Here is a 13,917-nt window from a genome sequence, read left to right as displayed (position 1 = left end):
CACTTTGAATTCTCCCAATCCTTGGTATATTATACGGCGGTGGCAGACAGAACGGTGTGAAAACGTCACTTATCCTGCAGAAATACAAGACCGTGAAATGTAAAAATGTTATGGCTTCTGGGAGGAGCGGGGGAAAAGGTCAAAAATCCAAAAAGGCGTCCTTATGGTGGGCGACATCCCAGACCAGGGATGAGATGGTGGTGGTCACACTACAGGGGGAACGCCGGACCCTGCAACCAGGGGCATCATATCATTGGAGCAACGAGGGGCCCTAGAGGAAAGGGTGACCATTTCTACCTATAAAGCAGGTGAAATTTTGCATTTTAGGAGCTCTCGGGCTGTAAATAGTGTTCTTGGACGGCGGTCTTTGTCCACCAGTGCCCACATCGTCATAGGAGGACCCCCGAGCAGTATGCCCCGCCATTGTCCTCATGTTTCTCCCCATGTTGGCCGTTTCTGTGCCAGGCAGGACCCCAGTACGATGCCATGCTGGCACCCGTGATGCCAGAGCTTGCTCCTCTGCTCTTCGGTCCATCTGCCAGTAGGTGGCGCTGTGACTGTCGGCGGCTCCGGCTTCCTCGTTATCCACCCTGAAGAACGGCGCCTTCACCACCGCCAGGTAAAGGAGCGGGCTGCGGGGGTCGCCGCCACTGTGCGGGTGTATGGGGGGGCTGTGCTGTGGTGCTGGGTCTGGGCTGTGTGTTGTTATTGGGGTCTCTGTGCTGAGAGTCGCTGGACGGAGATAACTCCCTGACATTGACACTGAGCAGTCTGGTGGTCCTGATGGTGGCCCACCACTAATGGAATGAAGGAGGAAGAGGCTGGGAAGTTCATGTCTGTGGCACTATAACTCCCAGCATGCTCCTGCTGTGCTGCAGGGGGCTTGTTGTGTCTGGCAGCAGCCTGCAGTGGGGAATGGAGGTGACAGGTAAGAAGGGCTCGGCCATGTTCCTCCATATCCTGGTTCCTGCACTTCTCAGGGGGTGGACTGACCCCCCCTCACACAAGGGGTGGACTGACCCCCCCCACACAGGGGGTGGACTGACCCCCCCCACACAGGGGGGTGGACTGACCCCCCCCCCCCCACAAGGGGTGGACTGACCCCCCCCCCCCCCCACAAGGGGTGGACTGACCCCCCCCACACAGGGGGTGGACTGACCCCCCACACAGGGGGGTGGACTGACCCCCCCCCACACAGGGGGTGGACTGACCCCCCACACAGGGGGTGGACTGACCCCCCCCCCCACACAGGGGGTGGACTGACCCCCCCCACACAGGGGGTGGACTGACCCCCCCCCACACAGGGGGTGGACTGACCCCCCCCACACAGGGGGTGGACTGACCCCCCACACAGGGGGTGGACTGACCCCCCCACACAGGGGGTGGACTGACCCCCCCACACACAGGGGGTGGACTGACCCCCCCCCCCCCCACACAGGGGGGTGGACTGACCCCCCCCCCCACACAGGGGGTGGACTGACCCCCCCCACACACAGGGGGTGGACTGACCCCCCCCCCCCCCACACAGGGGGTGGACTGACCCCCCCCCCACACGGGGTGGACTGACCCCCCCCACACAGGGGGTGGACTGACCCCGCCACACGGGGTGGACTGACCACCCCCCCCCACACAGGGGGTGGACTGACCCCCCCCACACAGGGGGTGGACTGACCCCCTCCCCCACACAGGGGGTGGACTGACCCCCCCCCCCCACACAGGGGGTGGACTGACCCCCCCCCCCCACACAGGGGGTGGACTGACCCCCCCCACACAGGGGGTGGACTGACACCCCCCCCCACACAGGGGGTGGACTGACCCCCCACACAGGGGGTGGACTGACCCCCCCCACACAGGGGGTGGACTGACCCCCCCACACAGGGGGTGGACTGACCCCCCCCACACAGGGGGTGGACTGACCCCCCCCACACAGGGGGTGGACTGACCCCCCCCCACACAGGGGGTGGACTGACCCCCCCACACAGGGGGTGGACTGACCCCCCCCACACAGGGGGTGGACTGACACCCCCCCCCCACACACAGGGGGTGGACTGACCCCCCACACAGGGGGTGGACTGACCCCCCACACAGGGGGCTGCAGGTGCCCAGAGGCGGCAGCACTACCTGCGGCACCACCTCGTGCGCCCTCACCGGGGATCTCCGCACACCTTTATGCGTTTTCTTCTCTGCCAGTACTTTCTGGAGAAAAAAGATTTGTAAAGTCGAAATTTGTTTGTGCAATGTGAGACTGCTAAAAAAAAAGTTGAGACTTTTGGCGTTTCAGAGACTGAGATGATTATGGGTTACAGCCAATGAAAACGCAAAAGTCATTATCTCAGTAAATTAGAATTAACAAAAAACACCTGCAAAGGCTTCCTAAGCGTTTAAAAAGGTCCCGTAGTCTGTTTCAGTAGCTCCACAATCATGGGGAAGACTGCTGACTTGACAGATGTCCAGAAGGCAGTCATTGACACACTTCACAAGGAGGGGAAGCCACAAAAGGTCATTGCTAAAGAAGCTGCTGTTCACAGAGTGCTGTATCCAAGCAAATTAATGGAAAGTTGAGTGGAAGGAAAAAGTGTGGTAGAAAAAGGTGCACAAGCAACCGGGATAACCACAGCCTTGAAAGGATTAAGAAAAGGCCATTCAAAAATTTGGGGGGGAATCACAAGGAGTGGACTGCTGCTGGAGTCATTGCTTCTAGAGCCACTACACACAGATGTATCCAGGACATGGGCTACAAGTGTCACATTCCTTGTGTGAAGCCACTCATGACCAATAGACAACGCCAGAAGTGTCTTACCCGGGGCAAGGAGAAAAAGAACTGAACTGTTGCTCAGTGGTCCAAGGTGTTTTTTTCAGATGAAAGTAAATTTTGCATTTAATTTGGAAATCAAGGTCCCAGAGTCTGGAGGAAGAGTGGAGAGGCCACAATCCAAGCTGCTTGGGGTCTAGTGTGAAGTTTCCACAATCAGTGATGGTTTGGGGAGCCATGTCATCTGCTGGTGTAGGTCCACTGTGTTTTATCAAGACCAAAGTCAATGCAGCCGTCTACCAGGAGATTTTAGAGCACTTCATGCTTCCCTCTGCCAACAAACTTTATGGAAATGGAAATTTCATTCTCCAGCCGGACTTGGCATCTGTCCACACTGTCAAAAGTACCAATACCTGGTTTAAAAACAACAGTATCACTGTGCTTGATTGTCAGCAAACTCGCCTGACCTTAACCCCATAGAGAATCTATGGGATATTGTCAAGAGGAAGATGAGAGACACCAGACCCAACAATGCAGATGAGCTGAAGGATGCTATCAAAGCAACCTGGGCTTCCATAACCCCTCAGCAGTGACACAGGCTGATCACCTCCATGCCACGCTGCATTGATGCAGTAATTGATGCAAAAGGAGCCCCAACCAAGTATTGAGTGCATTTACTGAACATACATTTCAGTAGGTCAACATTTCAGATTTTAAAGTATTCTAATTTACTGAGATAATGACTTTTAGGTTGTCATTGGCTGTAAGCCATAATCATCAACATTAACAGAAAGAAACACTTGAAATAGATCACTGTGTAATGACTCTGTATAATATAACAGTTTCACTTTTTGTATTGAAGAACTTAAATTAACTTTTTGATGTTATTTGATGATACTTTTGCAAGAAGCACCTGTATATAAAGGAAAATAAACAATATATTAGATCTATGAGTGAAGTGATTGACATAGACCCCGATTCATCATTTGAGTCTTTATTTTTTGTCTTGCGATATTTGCGCCAAATTAATCAAAATTAAGCAAACAATTCATGAGTTTTGCACAGTCACAAAAGGGCTTTTTTTCCCTGCCTGGAACTGGTTTTGATGACATTGCACCAAAAAATGCTGGTGTAATAAAAATAGGGAGGGGGGAGGACTAGAGTGAAGTTGCGTAAAACTTGGTGACTTTTTAAAAAGCTGCAATTGATGAATCAATTTTAAAACATCTGTAATTGCTAGCGCCCAACCACAAAGCGGAAAAACAGACCAGCACATATAACATAGAGTTTGAAAAGGTGCAAATAGAATAAAAATAATACATTGGGTGCAAACAAAAAAAAAAGTGCAAAATACACAAAAGTAGACAAAAAACAGGCTCAAAGTCAATGTTTCGCAGTATGCTTATTCAAGAGCATTCCACAGAGCAAAGGTAAAAAGAGACACACTATATATATATATATATATATATATATATATATATATATATATATATATATATATATATATATATATATAATTACGCATGTATTTTGCTCTGGTAAGTTGACAACTATCTGTAACATTACATCTGTCTCAAGCACGTTGTCAGCTATCTTTTTGATCTGTTAACCATTTATGGAAACTCTGCTTCATATCAGTTTTAATATTCAGATAATTGAGAAGATTATCAGACTCCTTGTTCACTTATTTGTCACCAGTGCTAAGCAGGTGCTCAAATTCCTTTTTTTTCCATTCGTCCCCTTTTTGGTGCCCTTTGGGATAGAATTCGCAATTTTTGTTTAGTAAATCTCCCGTTTTATGGCAACATTAAAAAAAATAAAATAAAATGAAACGCTTCTTGTTTGTTGAAAATTTCTGATACTAATGAATGATTTTTTATTTTATAGATTTTTAACCATTTAGGAATCTGATGAGGAGAACATCATGTCCTACGTGTCAAACGACCGTCTCGGCCGGCAGGAAGATATAAAGAGCGGGCTGGAATTTATTCAGTAAGATTTACAGTATTCACCCTACTTTAACTGCTGAAATGAGTAGAATTCTGCTGCACCTATATTAAGGGATTTTTCCCGCTTTATACATTTACTGCACATCCCCAGGGTAGATGTGGCGGTCTTAGGCTAGGTTCCCATTGCGTTAGGGCAATCCGTTTAGCGCATAGCGCTAGCGGATTGCGCTAACGCAATGTATTTTTTGGGGTCGCGTTTAACGTCCCCGCTAGTGCAGATCCCCGATCTGCGAGAGCGGGGAACGGACCTTGGGCGCGCCTTGGACACTGCAAGCAGCGTCCGAGGCGCGTCGCAAAAGAACGGCACATCGCTAGCGCGTGCTGAAAATGGCACGCGCTAGCGATGCGCGTTAACATTGCTGCCAATTGGTGCGCTAACGGACGCGTTGCACGGCGTTAATTTCGCCGTGCAACACTGTCCGTTAGCGCTGTCAAATTAACGCAGTGGGAACCTAGCCTTACACTCGCCTGTAACGGTCATAGATTTTAATGCAGAGAGGTGTGCGCGTTTGCTGCCAACTTTCTTTGAAGACTCTTCCTTTGTTAGCAGCTGCATTTCTTTTCGGAGATCCTCTATTTTCTACAGAAGAGAGGGTCTAAGATTGTAAGACCCTGATAAAAGGAATATGTCGCCAGGTTTTTTCCTCCTAATGTGATAGCATTGTAATGTAGACACAAATGACCTGATTCCAGTAATGTATCACTTACTGGGCTGCTTGCTTGTTTTGAGAAAATTACCCTTTTATCAGTAGGAGGTTGCCACTAGTAATCCTGCTGCCATGTGGTCCTCCATGTTGATGAGCTCTGTATAACCCCTTCCCCACCAGTGATTGACAGTTTTTTGCCTATGCACAGTGTGGGCGGTTTTATACACAGCTCATTACTCAGAGAACTGGGAGATCTGCAGAAAAGAAAATAGTGATTTGTATCAAAATGTCAACACGCAGCCCAGTAAGTGATACATCACTGGAATCAGGGTCTGTGCCCCTATGTTAAGCTGCACTGAAATGAGATAGCAAGAACCTGGTGACAGATTCTCTTTACTATCCTTTGCAGTTACGATGTACATAGAATGCATGCCTTAGTACCATAGTCTTATGTCAGATAACTCCAGTTTTCTCTTCCTATGGACTCATTCACCCCTTAGTTATTATCGTTCTTTTAACAGACATACAGTGCCTTGCAAAAGTATTCGGCCCCCTCGATCTTTTCAACCTTTTCCCACATATCATGCTTCAAACATAAAGATACCAAATGTAAATTTTTGGTGAAGAATCAACAACAAGTGGAACACAATTATGAAGTTGAACGAAATTTATTGGTTATTTTAAATGTTTGTGGAAATTCAAAAACTGAAAAGTGGGGCGTGCAATATTATTCGGCCCCTTTAACTTAATACTTTGTTGCACCACCTTTTGCTGCGATTACAGCTGCAAGTTGCTTGGGGTATGTCTCTGTCAGTTTTGTACATCGAGAGACTGAAATTCTTGCCCATTCTTCCTTGGCAAACAGCTCGAGCTCAGTGAGGTTTGATGGAGATCGTTTGTGAACAGCAGTTTTCAGCTCTTTCCACAGATTCTCGATTGGATTGAGGTCTGGACTGTGACTTGGCCATTCTAACACCTGGATACGTTTATTTGTGAAAAATTCTACTGGAGATTTTGCTTTATGTTTGGGATCATTGTCTTGTTGGAAGACAAATCTCCGTCCCAGTCTCAGGTCTTTTGCAGACTCCAACAGGTTTTCTTCAAGAATGGTCCTGTATTTGGCTCCATCCTCCCATCAATTTTAACCATCTTCCCTGTCCCTGCTGAATTAAAGCAGGCCCAAACCATGATGCTGCCACCACCATGTTTCACAGTGGGGATGGTGTGTTCAGGGTGATGAGCTGTGTTGCCTTTACACCAAACATATTGTTTGGCATTGCTACCAAAAAGTTCGATTTTGGTTTCATCTGACCAAGACACCTTCTTCCACATGTTTGGTGTGTCTCCCAGGTGGCTTGTTGCAAACTTTAAACGACACTTTGTTTGGATATCTTTGAGAAATGGCTTTCTTGTTGCCACTCTTCCATAAAGGCCAGATTTGTGCAGTGTACGACTGATTGTTGTCCTATGGACAGACTGTCCCATCTCAGCTGTAGATCTCTGCAGTTCATCCAGAGTGATCATGGGTCTTTTGGCTGCATCGCTGATCAGTCTTCTCCTTGTTTGAGATGAAAATTTAGAGGGACGGCCGGGTCTTGGTAGATTTGCAGTGGTATGATACTCCTTCCATTTCAATATGATCGCTTGCACAGTGCTCCTTGGGATGTTTAAAGTTTTGGAAATCATTTTGCATCCAAAACCGGCTTTAAACTTCTCCACAACAGTATCACAGACCTGCCTGTTGTGTTCCTTGGTCTCTATGATGCTCTCTGTGCTTCAAACAGAACCCTGAGACTATCACAGAGCAGGCGCATTTATACAGAGACTTTATTACACACAGGTGGATTATATTTATCATCATTAGGCATTTAGGACAACATTGGATCATTCAGAGATCCACAATGAACTTCTGGAGTGAGTTTGCTGCACTGAAAGTAAAGGGGCCGAATAATATTGCACGCCCCACTTTTCAGTTTTTGAATTTCCACAAAAATTTAAAATAACCAATACATTTCGTTCAACTTCCCAATTGTGTTCCACTTGTTGTTGATTCTCCACCAAAAATTTACATTTGCCATCTTTATGTTTGAAGCATGATATGTGGGAAAAGGTTGAAAAGTTCCAGGGACACAAATACTTTCACAAGGCATTGTAACACTGAAACATTCATATTTCTTGGTATAACATGTAAGTTTTTTTTTTTTTGTGGATCAGTGGTCTGCAAAGTAAATGGATACAAAATCATGACAACGCTCATTGGAGTACACAAAAACAGAAGTAACGTTTCGCTCTTCATGGTCTTTATCAAAATACACATAGTAAGTTAAAAACAGCAGGTTTAAATAGGGCGATCATTGAGAGAACACCAACCACCGATCATTAAATTGGGCGATCGTTCAGAGCTCATTAAATAGGGCGATCATTAAGAGAACACCAACCACCGATCATTAAATGGGGCGATCATTGAGAGAACACCAACCACCGATCATTAAATAGGGCGATCGTTCAGAGATCATTAAATAGGGCGATCATTGAGAGAACACCAACCACCGATCATTAAATAGGGCGATCATTAAGAGAACACCAACCACCGATCATTAAATGGGGCGATCATTGAGAGAACACCAACCACCGATCATTAAATGGGGCGATCATTGAGAGAACACCAACCACCGATCATTAAATAGGGCGATCATTGAGAGAACACCAACCACCGATCATTAAATAGGGCGATCATTGAGAGAACACCAACCACCGATCATTAAATAGGGCGATCATTTAGAGAACACCAACCACCGATCATTAAATAGGGCGATCATTCAGAGAACACCAACCACCGATCATTAAATAGGGCGATCATTGAGAGAACACCAACCACCGATCATTAAATAGGGCGATCATTGAGAGAACACCAACCACCGATCATTAAATAGGGCGATCATTCAGAGAACACCAACCACCGATCATTAAATATGGCGATCATTGAGAGAACACAACCACCGATCATTAAATAGGGCGATCATTGAGAGAACACCAACCACCGATCATTAAATAGGGCGATCATTGAGAGAACACCAACCACCGATCATTAAATAGGGCGATCATTCAGAGAACACCAACCACCGATCATTAAATAGGGCGATCATTCAGAGAACACCAACCACCGATCATTAAATAGGGAGATCGTTCAGAGATCATTAAATAGGGCGATCATTAAGAGAACACCAACCACCGATCATTAAATGGGGTGATCATTGAGAGAACACCAACCACCGATCATTAAATAGGGCGATCGTTCAGAGATCATTAAATAGGGCGATCATTAAGAGAACACCAACCACCGATCATTAAATAGGGCGATCATTCAGAGATCATTAAATAGGGCGATCATTAAGAGAACACCAACCACCGATCATTAAATGGGGTGATCATTGAGAGAACACCAACCACCGATCATTAAATAGGGCGATCGTTCAGAGATCATTAAATAGGGCGATCATTAAGAGAACACCAACCACCGATCATTAAATAGGGAGATCGTTCAGAGATCATTAAATAGGGCGATCATTAAGAGAACACCAACCACCGATCATTAAATAGGGCGATCATTCAGAGATCATTAAATAGGGCGATCATTGAGAGAACACCAACCACCGATCATTAAATAGGGCGATCATTCAGAGATCATTAAATAGGGCGATCATTAAGAGAACACCAACCACCGATCATTAAATGGGGTGATCATTGAGAGAACACCAACCACCGATCATTAAATAGGGCGATCGTTCAGAGATCATTAAATAGGGCGATCATTAAGAGAACACCAACCACCGATCATTAAATGGGGCGATCATTGAGAGAACACCAACCACCGATCATTAAATAGGGCGATTGTTCAGAGATCATTAAATAGGGCGATCATTAAGAGAACACCAACCACCGATCATTAAATGGGGCGATCATTGAGAGAACACCAACCACCGATCATTAAATAGGGCGATCATTGAGAGAACACCAACCACCGATCATTAAATAGGGCGATCATTGAGAGAACACCAACCACCGATCATTAAATAAGGCGATCATTCAGAGATCATTAAATAGGGCGATCATTGAGAGAACACCAACCACCGATCATTAAATAGGGCGATCGTTCAGAGATCATTAAATAGGGCGATCATTAAGAGAACACCAACCACCGATCATTAAATAAGGCGATCATTCAGAGATCATTAAATAGGGCGATCATTGAGAGAACACCAACCACCGATCATTAAATAGGGCGATCATTGAGAGAACACCAACCACCGATCATTAAGAGAACGCCAACCGCCAATCATTAAATAGGGCGATCATTCAGAGATCATTAAATAGGGCGATCATTTAGAGAACACCAACCACCGATCATTAAATAGGGCGATCATTGAGAGAACACCAACCACCGATCATTAAATAGGGCGATCATTGAGAGAACACCAACCACCGATCATTAAATAGGGCGATCATTACATAGGGCGATCATTAAGAGAACACCAACCACCAATCATTAAATAGGGCGATCATTACATAGGGCGATCATTAAGAGAACACCAACCACCGATCATTAAATAGGGCGATTATTGAGCGAACACCAGTCGCCGATAACGGTGATGCCATTGTTTTCCGGATCGGGCGGAGGCATGTGCAGTGATCTCCTGGAGATGCTGATGAATACACAGTAGATTCATTGGCAGTATTGTAGTCACCTGTAGGTTTGTGTTGCATGTATCTATATCAGGGGTCCCCAACCTGTAGCTCGGGAGCCACATGTGGCTCGCGGCCCCATGAATTGTAGCTCGCGACTGTCTGCCAGCTTGATGCATTAGGTCCAGGTCTAGCACACAGGTATAAAGAGTACATCTCAAAATGATGAATTTTGGGAGTAGCCCTGCACAGAATTGCAGATCTGGATGCATATATACTGGTCTTAGGGGTTTAGAGATGTTTTAGGTATGGTGCGCTGGAGGTTTGTACTACCTGTTAGAGGAGGTGCTCAAAGCTGGATGTGACAGTGTGTTGGGAGAATACCCCTGGATCTCAGTATACTACTCTGGAGTGATTTCTGTGGAAAAGCTTTGGTTATCATTATACCTGTAATGGGGGCTTTGGTTGACACTACTTTGAAGGGGGTGGGAGCTGGATGTGGCTCGCAACCCTCTCTCTTAGCTGAATGTGGCTCTCAAGGTCAGAAAGGTTGGGGACCACTGATCTATATGAATCATGTAAATGTGTTATGATATGGATACTTCCTATATGGTATAAATGATTCTGGCTTTGGGAAAATGTATCTGCATCTTATTGAGCGGTGATTGATGTTCGCTCAGTGATCGCCCTAATTAAACCTGCTGTTTTTGACTCGTGCTGTGTCGCTTGATAAAGACCATGTAGGGCGAAACCTTGCTTCTATTTTTGTGTTTGGTGGAATAAAGTCTACTTTTGTGCCCGATGAGCGCTGTCCAGATTTTGCTTCTATGACTGCCTGAGGCAAGTGGATTTTGTTATCTTTTGACTTTGCCGCTTTTACCATTGAGGGTGCTGCAGACAATTGTGTTCCGTAATTAAAAAATGGAATTGTGTCCGTGTAGTGAACAAAAAAAAAAAAGTGCACACAGTGTCACCTAAGTGCTGCCCATTTTTCACTGAGCGTTTCATAGGTGAAGCTTTTAAAAACTTTTAAAAAAAAATTCACCTCAAAAAACGGACCACAGATGGATTGTAAGAAGGTAGACAGGCTAAAAATGTTTCTGGCACATTGAGAAGAAATAAAAAAGGCCCCGTTTTTGCCACTGAAAAAACTAACTTGTGAATTTGGCCCACCGGGCTCTAAATTGAAGGTCAACACTACATACTGCGCCTAAAAGCCCGATTACCGAATGTGACCACCAGTTAGTGAATATTAGTGTAGATGATGCGTAATTATCATCACATGCTCATTAATCTGTTGGATCTAAGCCTCCGGAGAGTACTTTAACCCCTTCCCGACCTGTGACACAGCGTAGGCGTCATGAAAGTCGGTGCCAATCCGACCTGTGACGCATATGCTGTGTCACAGAATGATCGCGTCCCTGCAGATCCGGTGAAAGGGTTAACTCCCATTTCACCCGATCTGCAGGGACAGGGGGAGTGGTAGTTTAGCCCAGGGGGGGTGGCTTCACCCCCCCGTGGCTACGATCGCTCTGATTGGCTGTTGAAAGTGAAACTGCCAATCAGAGCGATTTGTAATATTTCACCTATTATAACTGGTGAAATATTACAATCCAGCCATGGCCGATGTTGCAATATCATCGGCCATGGCTGGAAACACTAATGTGCACACGGTGCGGATTTGGCTGCGGATCCGCAGCGGTTTGGCCGCTGCAGATTCGCAGCAGTGTTCCATCAGGTTTACAGCACCATGTAAACCTATGGAAAACCAAATCCGCTGTGCCCATGGTGCGGAAAATACCACGCGGAAACGCTGCGTTGTATTTTCCACAGCATGTCAATTCTTTGTGCGGATTCCGCGGCGTTTTACACCTGTTCCTCAATAGGAATCCGCAGGTGAAATCCGCACAAAAAACACTGGAAATCCACGGTAAATCCGCAGGTAAAACGCAGTGCCTTTTACCCGCGGATTTTTCAAAAATGGTGCGGAAATATCTCACACGAATCCGCAACGTGGGCACGTAGCCTTAGGGTTAGGGTTGGAATTAGGGTTGTGGTTAGGGTTAGGGGTGTGTTGGGGTTAGGGTTGTGGTTAGTGGTGTGTTGCGGTTAGGGCTGTGATTAGGGTTATGGCTACAGTTGGAATTAGGGTTGTGGTTAGGGTTAGGGTTAGGGTTGGAATTAGGGTTGTGGTTAGGGTTAGGGGTGTGTTGTGGTTAGGGTTGTGGTTAGGGGTGTGTTGCGGTTAGGGTTGTGATTAGGGTTATGGCTACAGTTGGGATTAGGGTTAGGGGTGTGTTGGGGTTAGTGTTGGAGGTAGAATTGAGGGGTTTCCACTGTTTAGGCACATCAGGGGTCTCCAAACGCAACATGGCGCCACCATTGATTCCAGCCAATCTTGTATTCAAAAAGTCAAATGGTGCTCCCTCACTTCCGAGCCCCGACGTGTGCCCAAACAGTGGTTTACCCCCACATATGGGGTACCAGCATACTCAGGACAAACTGCGCAACAATTACTGGGGTCCAATTTCTCCTGTTACCCTTGTGAAAATAAAAAAATGCTTGCTAAAACCTCATTTTTGAGGAAAGAAAAATTATTTTTTTATTTTCATGGCTCTGCGTTGTAAACGTCTGTGAAGCACTTGGGGGTTCAAAGTGCTCACCACATATCTAGATAAGTTCCTTGGGGGGGTCTCGTTTCTAAAATGGGGTCACTTGTGGGGGGTTTCTACTGTTTAGGCACACCAGGGGCTCTGCAAACGCAACGTGACACCCGCAGACCATTCCATCAAAGTCTTCATTTCAAAAGTCACTACTTCCCTTCTGAGCCCCGACGTGTGCCCAAACAGTGGTTTACCCCCACACATGGGGTATCAGCGTACTCAGGAGAAACTGGACAACAACTTTTGGGGTCCAATTTCTCCTGTAACCCTTGGGAAAAAAAAAATTCTGGGCTAAATAATTATTTTTGAGGAAAGAAAACAAACGTATTTATTATTTTCACGGCTTTGCGTTATAAACTTCTGTGAAGCACTTGGGGGTTCAAAGTGCTCACCACACATCTAGATAAGTTCCTTTCGGGGTCTAGTTTCCAAAATGGGGTCACTTGTGGGGGGTTTCTACTGTTTAGCCACATCAGGGGCTCTGCAAACGCAACGTGACGCCCGCAGAGCATTCCATCAAAGTCTGCATTTCAAAACGTCACTACTTCACTTCCGAGCCCCGGCATGTGCCCAAACAGTAGTTTACCCCCACATATGGGGTATCACCGTACTCAGGAGAAACTGGACAACAACTTTTGGGGTCCAATTTCTCCTGTTACCCTTGGGAAAATAAAAAATTGCAGGCTAAAAGATCATTTTTGAGAAAATAATTTTTTTTTTTATTTTCGTGGCTCTGCGTTATAAACTTCTGTGAAGCACTTGGGGGTTCAAAGTCCTCACCACACATCTAGATTAGTTCCTTTGGGGGTCTAGTTTCCAAAATGGGGTCATTTGTGGGGGATCTCCAATGTTTAGGCACACAAGGGCTCTCCAAACGTGACATGGTGTCCGCTAATGATTGGAGCTAATTTTCCATTTAAAAAGCCAAATGGCGTGCCTTCCCTTCCGAGCCCTGCCGTGCGCCCAAACAGTTGTTGGACAACAACATTTGGGGTCCAATTTCTCCTATTACCCTTGGCAAAATAGGAAATTCCAGGCTAAAAAAATCATTTTTGAGGAAAGAAAAGTTATTTTTTATTTTCATGGCTCTGCGTTATAAACTTCTGTGAAACACCTGGGGGTTCAAAGTGCTCACTATGCATCTAGATAAGTTCCTTGGGGTG

General features: G+C 46.1%; 1 protein-coding gene across 2 annotated transcripts in view; it reads left to right on the top strand.

The window, feature by feature from the left end:
- Positions 1-559: 559 nt before the first annotated feature.
- Positions 560-13,917, top strand: part of ZC3H7A (zinc finger CCCH-type containing 7A) — an 88,030-nt gene continuing 74,672 nt past the window's right edge. The window contains exons 1-2 of one of the 2 annotated variants that reach the window (XM_069734052.1): positions 560-619; positions 4,640-4,744. In XM_069734052.1, coding sequence (XP_069590153.1) covers positions 4,677-4,744 — 68 coding nt within the window. In that variant the 5' untranslated portion in view covers positions 560-619; positions 4,640-4,676. The remainder of the gene's footprint in view (positions 620-4,639; positions 4,745-13,917) is intronic. The other variant, XM_069734053.1, reaches the window with a different exon arrangement.

The sequence above is a fragment of the Ranitomeya imitator genome, chromosome 7 (assembly GCF_032444005.1).
Source record: "Ranitomeya imitator isolate aRanImi1 chromosome 7, aRanImi1.pri, whole genome shotgun sequence".
In the NCBI taxonomy this organism is placed as follows: Eukaryota; Metazoa; Chordata; class Amphibia; order Anura; family Dendrobatidae; genus Ranitomeya; species Ranitomeya imitator.
This window is presented reverse-complemented; position numbering and strand designations above follow the sequence as displayed.